This window comes from Gekko japonicus, unplaced genomic scaffold, assembly GCF_001447785.1.
Source record: "Gekko japonicus isolate JY-2015 unplaced genomic scaffold, Gekko_japonicus_V1.1 scaffold991, whole genome shotgun sequence".
Classification (NCBI taxonomy): domain Eukaryota; kingdom Metazoa; phylum Chordata; class Lepidosauria; order Squamata; family Gekkonidae; genus Gekko; species Gekko japonicus.
The window spans coordinates 540,840-555,238 of record NW_015166453.1 but is presented as its reverse complement, the minus strand read 5'-3'; the positions used below and the strand labels follow the sequence as shown (position 1 = coordinate 555,238).

General features: G+C 50.9%; 1 protein-coding gene and 1 non-coding gene across 2 annotated transcripts in view; both read left to right on the top strand.

Moving 5' to 3' along the window:
- Positions 1-14,399, top strand: part of IKZF2 (IKAROS family zinc finger 2) — a gene marked incomplete at its 5' end in the record, with an annotated part of 135,109 nt that overhangs the window by 117,473 nt on the left and 3,237 nt on the right. The window contains one exon of the mRNA XM_015412029.1: positions 8,579-8,722. Coding sequence (XP_015267515.1) covers positions 8,579-8,722 — 144 coding nt within the window. The remainder of the gene's footprint in view (positions 1-8,578; positions 8,723-14,399) is intronic.
- TRNAP-GGG lies at positions 9,126-9,197 on the top strand. Its single transcript has one exon. It is a non-coding gene; the product is annotated as a tRNA-Pro (tRNA).

The window sequence follows — 14,399 nt, the reverse complement described above, 5'->3', positions numbered from 1 at the left end:
GTCCATGGCAGGTTAACCCTTTCCCCCACGTGCCCGTTCCTGGATCAGTTTGAGGAACATGGTTTGAATTTGCTCCCAGGTGTGTGGAAGGATGAGTTCTTTCCTATGTAATGGTTTTTGTCACTCCTTAAAACAGTGCAGGTTCCCGGTTTCCACAGTTTCGAAAACCTTTTGCGTTTTTTTAAGACCTCTTTTTCTCAAGGTTCTGTATGCCTTGCTAAGCACTACGGGAAACGAACCACCCTCTGAATCCTGCCCATAAGGAAAGATCTAAACCAGTCCAAAGCAAGTCACCTATTGCCTACCTCTGCCTTCAGTTATCCTCAACAAGGGGGCATGGTCCACAGCAACGACAGCTGCCGATAAACCCAGCAAGAGCAACAAAGAGGCTTAGTTTTTGTCTACGTTCAAACAGAGGTGACCAACCAAAGCCACTGGCACCGTCTCCACCCCTAAAGCCTGTCCTGGAGCTAAACTGAAATGCGTCAAGAGTAGAGGAGTCATCTAGAAAGACCTGGCATTGTTCTGCGTCCACATTCTTAGTTCCCTTTCCCAGCCAGGGCAGTTTAGAGATGTGACAGTAACTGGCCACATCATTCTTCTCTAGTGGTGGTTTCTAAAGCGAAGGATGGCTAACCAACCGCCTGTTTTGGAGACTGAGGAAAGGCGCCCTGAGTCAGTGATGATTTATGATGGACATCATGGTCTCATTCGTGTGGACCTCACAAGATTTCAGCGTCCAGAATGGAGAGGAATCAAGAGGACAAGTGGCGGTCCTCACACATCCCAAGGTCCTGTCAGCGTCCATCACAGTAACCGGGGCTGAAATGACTGGCAAACAGACCGGGTGGTGCACTGGAAGCGTCTTCTGCCTGAACTGTGTTACAATCAGCAGCCGTATGTGAGAGATTAGTATCGCAACTGAGCACCAGTTCCTGAGCATCTAAAGACTCCAACCTAGGAGTCGGCAACTGCTGAAATACTTCGAACAAGATTTAAAAAATAAGACCTAGGCCGATGGTGCAAGTAAAGTAGAAATTATATTTTACTACTCAGCTGGGAATTTCTTATGTGTTTTGCCAACTGGCTTCTTCAGGGGAATCTGTTTGTCTTTCATTGTTCCTTCAGCATGGACACAAGATCAGATGCTTTCAGCGATTGAGCCAGCCAGCCACAAACTAGCTGATGCCAGGGTGGTGGTGGAGAAATGTGGTCTCATCGCTGCCTTCGCCACCGTCCTCAGCCTTCCAGTGAGCTCTGTGACATGCCCCATGAGATTTCACTCTGAGTTTTGCACCAGTGCCATTCTAGACATCTCCCAGCTCTCTTCAAGTAACCCTGCTGTGTAGAAAACCCAGGTGCTGGATTCTGCCTCAAGGGCAGGAGAGGACAACGGGGTCAGAGGGAACAACTCTGTCAGGAGCTCCCAGGAGCTTCACATTCCAGTCTTCCCCCCGGGGCCTTGCCAGGGCTGCTCCACAGCATTCCAGAGCCCAGGAGGACCAACAACTCTCCAAAAGCAACACTCTGGATGGCCTGCTCACTCGCTCAGAGACTGGGGCCTCACTCACCTGTCCCAGGCTGAACCTCCAACACCCCAAACCTGGCTTCTCCCCCTACCCCCAGAGGCTCAATGCAAAAAAATTAAATCCAGGATCTTGTAGGGTTTCCAGGTCCTACCTTGTCGTTGACAGGGGGGTTTGGGGTACGTTCCTGGAGGAGGCACGGACATCACGTGATGTCCCCAATGCGGTGACATCTCCAGGAAGTAATGTCATCACATTGGCACTGCTCTTGTTTGAGGGCAGAACTCTATGGTTTGAGGGCAAATTTACCATACCATAGAGTTTTGCCCTCAAACCAGAGTGTCCCCCATGATGTCACCGATGTGATGGCATAACTTCCAGTTGACGTCCCTGTGTTGGGGATATCATGTGGGGACATGGTTGCTTGGGAGTGGGGTTTCCAGAAGCCCCAGAAACTGGGGGAAACCCCACCTGGACCTGGGGACTTGCAACCCTTGGATCTTGTCTTTTTTATTTTCCGTGCATTGACCCATGGTGCCTGGGAGAGACTTGTGGTAGCCAAGAAGGCTATGGAATCCTGAACCGGCCCAGACAAGGTGCCCTCAGCATGAATGTTTTGTTTCTTTAGAGAACTTTTGTGCCACCTTCCGGGGAACCTGCCCAAAGTGGTTTACAAAGTAAAACACAACATAGATATAGAATATTAAGAATTCTTAATTAGAATGCATAATAAAGCAGCCTCCCTCCCAGGGTTGTCATAAGGAATAAATGGAGGAGGAACATAAGAACACGAGAGAAGCCAGTGTTGGATCAGGCCAGTGGCCCATCCAGTCCAACGCTCTGTGTCACTCAGTGGCCAAAAATACCAGGGGCCATCAGGAGGTCCAGCAGTGGGGTATAAATGAAGCGAATAAATAAATAAAGGCTCTGGACTGGGGCGACTGCCAGGTCTTCTTCAGTTCTCTTCTCCTCTTCCACCAACCCCAGCAGAAATCCAGTTTCATAACTCACCAATCTGGTGTTGCAGAATATTAATGAAGAAGCAGAGGAAACAGAGACCTCGATACCAGCATCCCTTAGGATGGGGCATCGGTTGGATGGACAATGGGCACAGATGGGCCTCTCTGGCTCTTTCTTGTCTCCCACTGCTGTTATCTCCCAGCCGGGCTGAAATCGTAGCCCAGCATCCTTCCTGAATCACAAGCCAACATCAGCCAAATTGGAGGACCCGCTACTTCCATTTTATCCTCATAACTACCCTGTGCGGTATGCTAGGCTGAGGAAGGGCGACTGACCTGAGGTCACTCAGCAAGCTTCTGTGTCAGAAGGGGGGGGGGAGTTCAAGCCAGGGCTTCCCAGGTCCTAGTCCGACACCTCGACAGCTGCCCTACGCTGGCTCCAACATGAGCACTTTCCCATCAGGCCAGGGTGGTGATACCTGATGGGCTGTAGAAGTCTGGAGTCTCACATGCTGCATGACCCCCCCCCAAAAAAACCCTCTGCATTGTTTATCTCTTTGTGCTTCTTGTCCTGCCCACAACCCCACACCTGGCAACCGGTGGTGTGGGGTTATGGGGGGGGGCAGCATCCCGGAAGAAAGTTTAAGGAAAAAACAAGACCTCTCAGCTACTTATAGGAAGTTCTGACGATAGAGTTCCTGCCGATTCCTAGAGCTTCCCAGAAGTGACATATGGGTAGCTTTAGCAATCACCAGGAAATCTGTGGTAAGATTACCACGGAGTCAGGACTTCCTGTAAGTAGCCAAGCCTTACTTTTCCTTCTTGATTTTTCTCTCCAGGATGACCCCCTCCCTTTGGCCCCCCATTTCTACCCACAGATCAGCTGAGCATCCGTGCACAAGGGCTGGAATTGCCTGGAGGTCTCTCACCATAAGCCGCCAAATGGGAACTCTAGGCATCACAGTGCCGTGTGCTGCTCTAGGAATCTGAGGACTTCCTTACACATTGCACAGTGCTGATTTCCATAGTCCCCACCAATGCTCCCTCTAAGCTGTGGAGTCTTGTGAGCAGCTGCCATTAAATTTGTGAGCGAGCGATTTGGCTGCTGCATAAATCAGTTTGCTCTGGAGCCATCCTTCCTGAGCCAAGACAAGAATGTGTGAGCTGGAGGCTAAAAAACTGGGAGCTAGCTCACATTAACTCAGCTTAGAGGGAACACTAGTCCTCACCCCCAACCTTCCTTAATTAACAATTATTTGAAATCATGGACGATGCTGTTGTCCTGACACCGAGAGTAACAAACGGAAGACAGTTTCTTGCCCGGAGAAGCTGAACTCGCACTTCTCAGGCAACCGGGGGGGGGGGAGGCAGGCCTGAGGGAAGATAGGTGGGGCACGCCCTGAGGCTGAGTTTCTGGAGGAGAGGAGGACCTGGGGACCCAGACTCTTCCGGGAAGAGGTGGGCTTTCCGTGCGGGACTGAGGGGGAAACGGAGAGGGGGCTCGTCACGGGGGAGGCTCCGAGCAGCGGAGAGAGCAGGAGATCTTTGTGCACCCGAAGATATAGAACACTGTAGCCAGTTGTCGAAACACACACACAAAGGCAGACCAACAGTGTAGTTACACAATCCTGTCTCTCCTCAAAGAATTCCGACTGGAACCAAAAGTAAGGAGAAGTCTTACAGTGCCTTCAGATTAGACCGACGTTTTGCAGTGCTGTCTTCCAACTTGTTTACGTGCCAGGTTTTTGATTGACGATTGTAATCATGCCACCGTCCAATTAGCTCCAGGGTATCCTTGGATGGAGATGTAATAACTGCTACTTTCCATGAAAGGCGGAAAGGCGGGGTGAGGCTCCTGGGGAAAAAAGGCGCTCGAGACTGTCTTGCCATGCACTTGGACCAAACAGTTCACCAGCCGATCTGGGCAAAGGGCAGGCCGATCACCCAAAGATCCCACAGGACAGGGTGCCACGCGTTGTGGAGGAGATGGTGTGGATCGTCTGGGGGCTGAGTTCCTGACGAAAAGTCTTCCAGGTTGACAGAAGGCTCTCCTACTTCCCCTGAGACTGTTTTTCCATTCAGAACTCACCCCCACACACACACACACACACTGTTTTTCCTCTTGTGGTTAGAAAAAAGTAGCTGGGGAGGGGAAGCGGTTCTGAGCAGGGAAATGCTAGCTAAGCCGTGCCCACCTCCTGTGGCTGCACATCTCTTGCTCTATCCGCAGTCCTTTCCCCTAGCAGAACGTCCATCATGGAATTATTTGCACATTTCCTGCATGACGTCTCGTTTGGCCCTCAGTGGTTGTACACTGGAGACTGAGTGGTTGGACAAAGGCCAATCGTGAACACTTCCCACTCCATGGGGGCCTGTCACAGCACAGGTGGGGTGTCACCTGACGCTGCCACCACTCTGGATTTAGGATCCCTTGAGAAGGTCCAGAGCACCCTCCCAAGACCTTCAGACCTCCCTTTTGGCCGAATGATAGGCGTGAGGACCAGGCAGAGTACAACAAGGAAAAGGTTTATTTTATAGGAGATCAAACAACAAGGTGCAGAATAACAGTAAGTGGGTGAAAAGAAAAGAAATCAAATGCCCTTACGCATCTAAATGTACTGCCCCTAGCTCACTATCTGCAGTGGCCTTAGACTACTCACCCTTCCCTCAGGATGAGGGTTTCTTCCCACAGCAGCCTTCCTTCTGGCTCTGCCCTCTGGGAAGAAGAACAGCTTTTCCTGCTGCTCCAGATCTTTTATTCCAAGCCCTCCTCTTTTCCTATTGGTCAATTTTGGCTCCAAAACCTCTCAGGGGCTTCTGGGAGTTGTAGGCCCAGCCTCACCTACTGCTAGTCAGGCTCCCTGGGCCTAGTAGGCCTCTGGTGGCACAGCTCAGATCACGACAGGGCCTATTTCCCAAGCCTGTTGCAAGTCTGATAATGAAATCTATAAAGCACCGCACTGTAATTCTGTGGTAAAACATTTACCTCACAAAAGAATGTCCGCACCTGCGCTCCGAAGCCCTTGTGGCCGTCTCTAGAGAGCTGGCCAGGTGCATTGCTCAGTTCCTTGTATCAGAGTTGCAAGTCCTGTGTCCCAGTCAAGGGGAACACGGCCATTTAAGGCAACAACCCCCCCCCCCCGGATGGTTAATCTACCTCCTGTGTTGGCTGTCTGCCTGTGAAACATCACCATCGATGCTATATTCAGCGGGCCTGAAGGAACAGAACAGAACAGCCTGGTTAGGAATGAAGCAACTTCTGTCAGAGGCCCACTGCATATTCTGGGAAGCATTTTGTGTCTTTGAGAACTCAGGAGCTCTGCTAGATCAGAGCCCTCTGGTCCACAACTGACATCCATGAACACCATCCATGGACAGATGACAGGATCAGTGTTCCCTCTCAGCCGAGTTAGTGTGAGCTAGGTCACAGTCTTTTAGCCTCCAGCTCACACATTTGTTGTCTCAGCTCAGGAAGGAGGGCTCCAGAGCCAACTGATTTATGCAGCAGCCAAATCGCTCGCCCACAACTTTAATGCCGGTAGCTCACATAGTAGAATCTTTTTCTCACAGGACTCCACAGCTTAGAGGGAGCATTGGACAGGATCCCACCCAATATTTTATTTATTTACAGCATTCATATTCCGCCTTTCTGCCTAAACAGGGCCACCATATCTCTGTATGTGAATTTCCAAGATGAACCCCTGTTTCGTGGTCTCTTGTTGCACTGGTCACTGCAGGTTGGTAGCCATTGGGAATATTTTTTTGGGGGGGGGGAGGGAACGTGTTGCGCACTTATCTCCAGTGAAGCACTTGAGAGTATCCCCTGGCCACACATGTTTGTGCATTTTGGTGCATTCCCATGGGCACACCACTGGCTGGCCCCTGGTTTCCGTCCATCACCTGATTGTGTTTGTTTGTTTCATCTCAGGGGTCTCCCTGCCTTCGAAGCCATGCAGGTGGCAGGGGGTTCCGACTCAGGGTGAATGGCACAACCATAAAATGGTGGCCACAGGAGGCGGAGCCAACCGCAAAATGGCCGCTGTGGGCGGGCGGAGCCTCACACAAAAACACAGAGGAAGCCCAAGGGCAGGGGAGAAGAAGGGTGATTTTTTAAAAAACAAATTCACTGGAAAAGAGTGAGTGAGAGAGAGAGAGAATATAAAAGCAACATTGCGATGGCAGCAGCTGCTGAAGCAGCATCATTTTAATCTGTACAGCCAATCAGATATCCAGTGGCCAATCAGAAGCCCAGCTGGGCAAGAGCCCCACCTGGCCCCACCCATTTTGTATAAACACTCGGCCAGTGCCAGGAAAGGTCTCGGTGCCCGTGGGCGCCATATTGGGGAACCCTGTTTGAGCTGTTCTGTTGGAATTAAAGCCAGCTTTACGCAAGGGGTACGCATTCTCATAAGCACTAAGTTTTTAAAGGAAGTTGTCGTGATAAGTGTGCTGACACCTCCGGCTTCAAAAGCCCAGAGTGCCACAGGCTGGAAGGACACCACGCCCAGCGAGCAGAGCTGAGCCCACCAGCATTGCAGTGAAGGGCACGGCTCAGGTGGCGGACCTGGGTGGAGAGCGCAGGTGTTATGCCCCTGTGTTCACCTGTGACAGGCGGGGGAGGCATGCAGTTACGGTTCCACTTCCCAAAGAAATGGGCTTCTTCGGGTGGACGGGGAGAGATGCACAGGGGCTCCTTGTCGATCCAAGAGGGGAGCTCTTGCCTTAGGGGCTCCTTCTCTTGTCTCCAGGCCCATTCCCTCCCCTCTCTCTCCCCCCCCCCTCTTTTTTTTGTCCTGGGGCTGCTTCGGGTGCATTTTTCTGTCCCCTTCAAAAAACATTTGCTCTCCTGCCGGAGGACGTTTGCCAGCCACAGTCTCCCCTTATCCCTTTTGTGGAGTTTGGGGTTGCAACTACTTTGGAGCCACTGGTATGTTACAGGGGAGCTGGAATCATTACGGAAGCAAGAAATAGAAAGCTCATGTGGAAGTCTGTTTGTCTTCTTTTGAGGTAGAAATGTTTGGTGTGGTGGTTAAGTGCGCGGACTCTAACCTGGGAGATTCCCCAGTCCTCCACTTGCAGCTGCTGGATGACCTTGGGCAAGCCGTAGTTCTGTTCTTGAAAAAGAGCCGTTTCTGTCAAGAGCTCTCTCGGCCCTGCCAACCTCACAGGGTGTCTGTTGTGGGGAGGGGGAGGGAAAGGAGATTGTCAGCCGCTCTGAGACTCCTTTGGGTAGTGAAGGGTCATCAGGTATAAATCCAATCTCCTTCTCTTCTTATCATCATTAATTCAGAATTTTTAAAAAATACTGCTGTCTTTATGATCACAGACAGGCCTGTCACTGTAGATAATTAGAACGTACACCTTAAAGCATCGTCTCTTTGTCTGAGCTCAGTTCGCAAATTGGAAACTGTTTCCTGGAAATCGTGCAGCCATTTTGTCTGCCTAGCGACTTGCGTGTCACCTTCCCTGTGCTGGGGGCTCCTCATCCGTTGAGGTCCCACACAGAGCCTGAGGCCTTCCCCAGATCCGGATGGATACCGGACAAAAGTGGAAGGATACCCTTGACTTCCCAAACTTAGTCGTGCCTTTTCATTTACTTAATTTCGTTTGTAGTCTGCCTTTCTCCGTGGGACTCAAGGGAGATTACAAGTACAACAGAACCATTCTGTTAATCAGTAAGGCAGCGTGGCGGGGTGGGTGGAATGCCGGACTAGGGTCCAATCCCCACTCTGCGGTGGGAGCTGGCTGGGCGATCTTGGGCCCAGCCGCACACCCTCACCTTCCTTACAGGGTTGTCGTGAGGATAAGTCAATAAAATAAGCCCGTTACAACATACGGTATCAGCCTTTGAATGATAACATTTGACTAACGGCCAAGATGCCCAGTAAAACCCCGACTGACGAATGGGAAGGGGGAAAGCCCCTCGTCCCTCATGGGTCCCTTCCCGAGCCGATGCCTCCCCCCAACGCTCTCTGCTGGCTGACCGTCTGTGCCTTTCCAGACTCCGAAACAGTGACCATTTTTGTTTGTTTATGAAATTTCTCTCGGAAGTGTAGGCAGACCTCTCTGATTTGGATTTTTGGTTTCATGTAGTACCTACTGTGGAAGATTGTAAGGAACAAGAACCTGTGATGGACAACAATGTTTCTCTGGTGCCTTTTGAAAGACCTGCTGTTATAGAGAAGCTGACAAGCAACATGGGAAAGCGTAAAAGCTCCACCCCACAGAAGTTTGTGGGTAAGCGTCAGACGAGCCGTTCTGTTGTTGTTTGTGGCCGGAAGGGTAGCTTGCTGTTAAATCCTGAGGACCCCTTTGCTGTGGACCTTTCCGGCACGGGGCATCCAACCGGGAGGGTGGGGTGGGCCAGCCGCGTGGTAGAGGCCTCGCCAGAAGGGGTCTCACAAGCGCCACGTAGCACGGCTCCTCGGGCAGAATCCCGTTCCATCCCTCATGATTGCGGAGTAGCCTAGGAAGCTGGCGAGCTTTATTTATTCGTCTATTTTTCGAACTTCTATTCTGCCCTCTCCACAAGTGGGTTCGGGGCGGATCACAGGGCCATCCGGCATCACAATATAAATACATTAGTAAACATTAGTTTTAAAAAAAACCTCTCTGGTTGTTCAGAATTCCAGACTTGGGAGGGGCCATGGCTCAGTGGCAGAGCCTCTGCGTGGGATGCAGAAGGTCCCTGGTTCAATCCCCGGTGGCATCTCCAGTTGAGAAAAGGACTAGGCTGGAGGTGATGGGAAAGACCTCCGCCTGAGACCCTGGAGAGCTGCCACCAGAGAGCCAGTGTGGGGTAGGGGATAGAGGGGCTGACTAGAACTCCACTGGGCGACCCGGGTTCAAATCCCCACTTGAAGTTCACCGGGTGACCTTAGGCCCCTCACGGACTCTCATTTTGATCTACCTCACAGGGTTGTTGTTGTGGGAAAACAGAGGAGGGGAGAGTGATGTTCAGAGAGTCACTTCGAGTCCAAACTGGGGAGGAGAACAGGATATTAAATAAATAAAGGCAAATAATTGCAAATAATCTGAGGAGGCGATACTGACCTTGATGGACCGAGGGTCTGATTCGGTATCAGGCAGCTTCTTGGGTTCACGGGTAAAAGCAGGAATCTGCCAATATTGTATTTGCAGGTGGGTCCCCCCTCCCCCAGTCCATATATAAGGGTCAGGAACAGTGGTCCCTCTAAGCTGTGTGAGCAAAAATCTACTTTGTGAGCTACTGGGGCATTAAAGTTGTGAGCGAGCGATTTGGCAATTGCATAAGTTAGTTTGCTCTGGAGCCATCCTTCCTGAGCTAAGACAACAATGTGTGAGCTGGAGGCTAAAAAACTGTGAGCTAGCTCACACTAACTCAGCTTAGAAGGAACACTGGTCAGGAAGCCATTTTTCTCCAGGCCGGTGGCCGGGGATCCTGGAGGTTTTTTGTCATCTTCTGGGCACGGAACAGCGGTCACTGGAGGTGTTTGTGAATTCCCTGCTTTGTGCAAGGGGTTGGACTAGATAACCCTGGAGGTCCTTTCCAACTCTTATGATTCTGTGATTCTAAGGGTGCTTTTCTGGACTTTGTTATGTGTCATGACGTTATTTGGACAGAAAGGAGTAACTGAAGCACACCTGGCATTTTCCAGTGCCGTAATGTTGTTTTCTCACAGTGGTTCCTGCTATCAGAATCCATTGTGCATCTGTTTGTTTTGGTTACTGTTCCTAAAAGTTTTCCCAGAATGAAGTTCAGGAGAGAGAGTGTGTGTGAGAGAGAGAGAGAGAGAGTGTGTGTGTAGCGTGAGGGTGGGAGCGTCTTTGTGGGGCCAAACCTTTGCTGACTGGTGAATGTCCCTCCTCGAGTGCTGTTCCAAAGGCTGTCTCCGGGGCCTGTCCAGGCCGAATGTGTTCCCCTCTGTGTTGGGGGGGACGGGGACAGGGAGGTCTGCAGGTGACCTGGAATTCTCAAGCCAGGCGACTGGAAGGAGGGAACACGAGGGAAGAACGCAGGCGGCTGTTGGGTCTGTGATGCACTTGCAGGGATGATCTGCAGCCCTCCACAACTCAAGAGGCAAAAGTGGCTTTTGAAGAACATAATCCTCCACATATATTATTTCAGGGGACGGAGGTGTTTGGTAAAATAGCAGTGGCTCATGCTGAAACCCAAGGAAAATCAGAGAGAGTTTCTTTGGGGAGGGGGTGGGCTTGGGAAGCCCCTCTGCTCAGTGGGGGGTAGAGTTTCAGTTGCCCGCCCCCCCTCTTCCCACAGTTGGGGGAGCATTTGCCTTGACCCTTCCTGGGACCCCTTCCAGTCCCTCCCTGATCCCAGAAGCCGATTTCAGAGTCTTTTGAGGGGCAGGCTGACCCCACCGCCTTTTCAGGACCTGGGACTTAAGGTGCCGGGCGACCCCCTCTTCCTCTCGAGGCCACAGTGTCAAGTCCCAGTTCAGCCCAGCACTGACCACTGTTTGGCACTCTCGTTTCTCTCCGCATCCTCTGCATCTGTGCTCGGTCCGTGTCCCCAATCCTTGTTCTTCCCCGTTATCTGTGTCATAGGCGGTCATTGTGTGGAATATTTTCTTCGCGGCAGTTGGTGGGGAAGTAGAGGGCCCAGCGATAACAGGGCAGGCTGAGGGAGCCCGGGGTCCGGGGCACATCGACAGAAGCTAAAGGGGCACAGAGCAGCCATTTTGAAAAAGTGGTTCTCGTTACTTATGCTTCTGCCCTTGTCGAAAGAGGGACTTTTGATACACGAATCAATCCGGAAGAATATTCGGTTCACAGGTGGTTGCTGCAGGGTTCGTTCCCATTGGGCTCCAGTGGCCGCCACGGAGACCTTTCGTGGCACCTGCCAAGTGGTCTTAGAAAGTGGGCGTGGCCAGATGGGGCTTCCCCCCCAGCAGGACGTCTGGTTGGCCATGGGAGATCCGATTGGCTGCGCAGATTTAAAAAAACATTTCGGCGGCAGCGGCTGCCACAGTGCTGGTTTCAGTTTCTCCTGTTGTCCCTGTGCGTTTCTGAAAACTACCCCGCTTCTCACCTCGAGCTCCAGGATGGAAAATAGGCAGACTATAAATGTCATAAAGAGTAAGAATTTATACTCTGCTGTGTCCCTTAATCACCATGCAACAAAGAATGAATCAGCACCCTACCTGTGAAGATGACCTGTAATTTAACAACTCACCTGTTGCTGTGATACAGATTGGGAAGTGAAGGGTGAGACAAACGCATCTTCTCCATGCCATCAACTTGCTATATTTTCAGCGGGATTTGAATTCGAGTGGGTCAGACCACCACCTCCTGTGTGCGCTTTTGACCACTAGGCTGAAACGCCTTGCAAAAGCCAGGGCTGCTCTGGAGTAGCGGGGAGGGGGAGAGGTGCCATCCGTGCTCTGGGGCGGGTTCCTTGTGGCCAGTAGAACTTGTGAGCTGAGCCAGTCTCAATGTCAGGGTCGAAATTTCAGAAGAAAGGAAGGGAAGGTGGCACACTCCCAGAGCAGAGAAAAGTTGAAGCAGACTAAGCGAGTCCTGGTATTCACTGGACACTTCTCAGAGAGCGGAGTGAAGCAAATTTTGTTTAGCAGTCTTCATGGCACAGATGTTAACCCACTTCATATATAGGGTGAGCCAGGCGTGTGTCGGTGGGTTTCTTTCCGTCCCTGGGCTTAAATTAGCTGCCGTTTTAACGGTATATGTCTTCCTGCTAGTACAATGTCCATATCTATGCGGTTATGAAGTAGATATTCTTCTTTTAGATATAGGTGAATTAAATATTACACAAGAATAATGGTCTAAACCAGTGATGGTGAACCTTTTAGAGACCGAGTGCCCAAACTGCGACCCAAAACCCACTTATTTATCACAAAGTGCCAACACGGCAATTTAACCTGAATACTGAGGTTTTACTTTAGAAAAAACAACTCATACATTAACTTAAGATGATCCAAACAAAGTAAGGAAAGCAATCCCAAATGCTTTCATTTACTTAAAATTATTTGGCAGAGAATTTGACACTTTAATGATGGTCTGGGGCGATGGCACGCGTGCCCACAGAGAGGGCTCTGAGTGCCACCTCTGGCACCTGTGCCATAGGTTCGCCACCACTGGTCTAAACTCTTCCTTTCAGTCCTTTCAGCAATGTTTGTGTCCCGCTACCTTTCTGCCCGGGGTTGCTTTCTGAAGATGAGGTGTCCCTTCTTAAATCCCCACACTGGCTTCCTGTCACTCCTGAATTGCCAACTTTGTCCTGGCTTGCAGAGTTTCCCCATGGCCCTGCCCGCCCACCCCGCTGCCATTTCAAGATGTCTTTGTCATCCATTCCTACACCCTGAGCCTCCCTTTTGTCCCTGGCTCTCCCGGGAGGTACAGATAACTTTGCCTGTAAGGGAAAAAAAGGGGCATGTTTGCTGTTGGGAATAACTTCCATTTGCTTTCAAAGGGACCAGGGCCTGTTCCAGGTTGGGGGGGCCCTTTACAGGACCACCTTCCCCTCCTCTGCCCACCTCAGGCCCCCTGCTTGTGCCCTCCTTCCTTCCCACCCCCTTTCACGCCTTCCACCCTGCCTGCTCACCTGCCTGCAGCCCTTTGGTGTAGTGGTTAAAAGCACAGACTCTAATCTGGGAGGACCGGGTTTGATTCCCCACTCCTCCACTTGCACCTGCTGGATGACCTTGGGCGAGCCATAGCTCTGATAAGAGCTGTTCTTGAAAAAGAGCAGTTTCTGTCAGAGCCCTCTCAGCCCCACCTACCTCACAGGGTGTCTGTCTGTTGTGGGGAGGGGAAGGGAAAGGAGTTTGTAAGCTGCCCTGAGACTCCTTTGGGTAGTGAAGGGCCATGGGGTATGAATCCAATCTCTTTCTCCAGTGGCCCTGGCGGCGCGTGCCTGCAGCTGGGACTCTGGGTGGTGGAGCGTTAGCAAGGGAGTAGGCAGGGAGGGGCCAACAGCTTTGGGCCCCAACAGTTGCTCCACCTCAGAGGATGCTGATGCCGGCTCTGGAAGGGAAAAGGGCAAAGGCGTGGGCATGCAGTGTTCCCTCTAAGCCGAGTTAGAGAGTGAGTATAAATGGGCAGTTCAGAGAGTGAGTATAAATGGGCAGTTCTCCCAGTGGAGGGGGGTAAGCAGTGGGTTACCACAGGGATCAGTACTTGGTCCACTGCTTTTTAATTTGTTCATTAATGATTTGGAGTTGGGAGTAAGCAGTGAAGTGGCTAAATTTGCAGATGATACAAAGTTGTTCAGGGTGGTGAAAACCAGTGAGGATTGTGAGGCACTCCAAAGGGATCTGTCAAAGATGGGCGAGTGGGCGTCAACATGGCAAATGGGGTTCAATGTGGCCAAGTGCAAGGTGATGCACATTGGAGCCAAAAATCCTAACTATAAATACACGTTGATGTGGTCTGAACTGGCAGAGACTGATCAAGAGAGAGATCTTGGAGTTGTAGTAGATAACTCACTGAAAATGTCGAGACAGTGTGTGACTGCAATAAAGAAGGCCAATGCTATGCTGGGGATTATTAGGAAGGGTATTGTAAACAGATCAGCCAATATCATAATGCCGCTATATAAATCAATGTTGCGACCTCATCTGGAATACTGTGTGCAATTCTGGTCACCACACCTTAAAAAGGATATTATAGCTTTGGAACAAGTGCAGAAAAGAGCAACTCGAATGATAAAAAGGTTGGATCACTTTCCCTATGAGGAAAGGTTAAGGCGCTTAGGGCTCTTTAGCTTGGAGAAACGACGACTGAGGGGTGACATGATTGAGGTTTATAAAATTATGCATGGGAAAGAGCAGGATTGAGAAAGAGGTACTTTTCTCCCTTTCTCACAATACAAGAACCCGTGGGCACTCCATGAAATTGCTGAGCGGTCGGGTTAGAACGGATAAAAGGAAGTACTTCTTCACCCAAAGAGTGATTAACA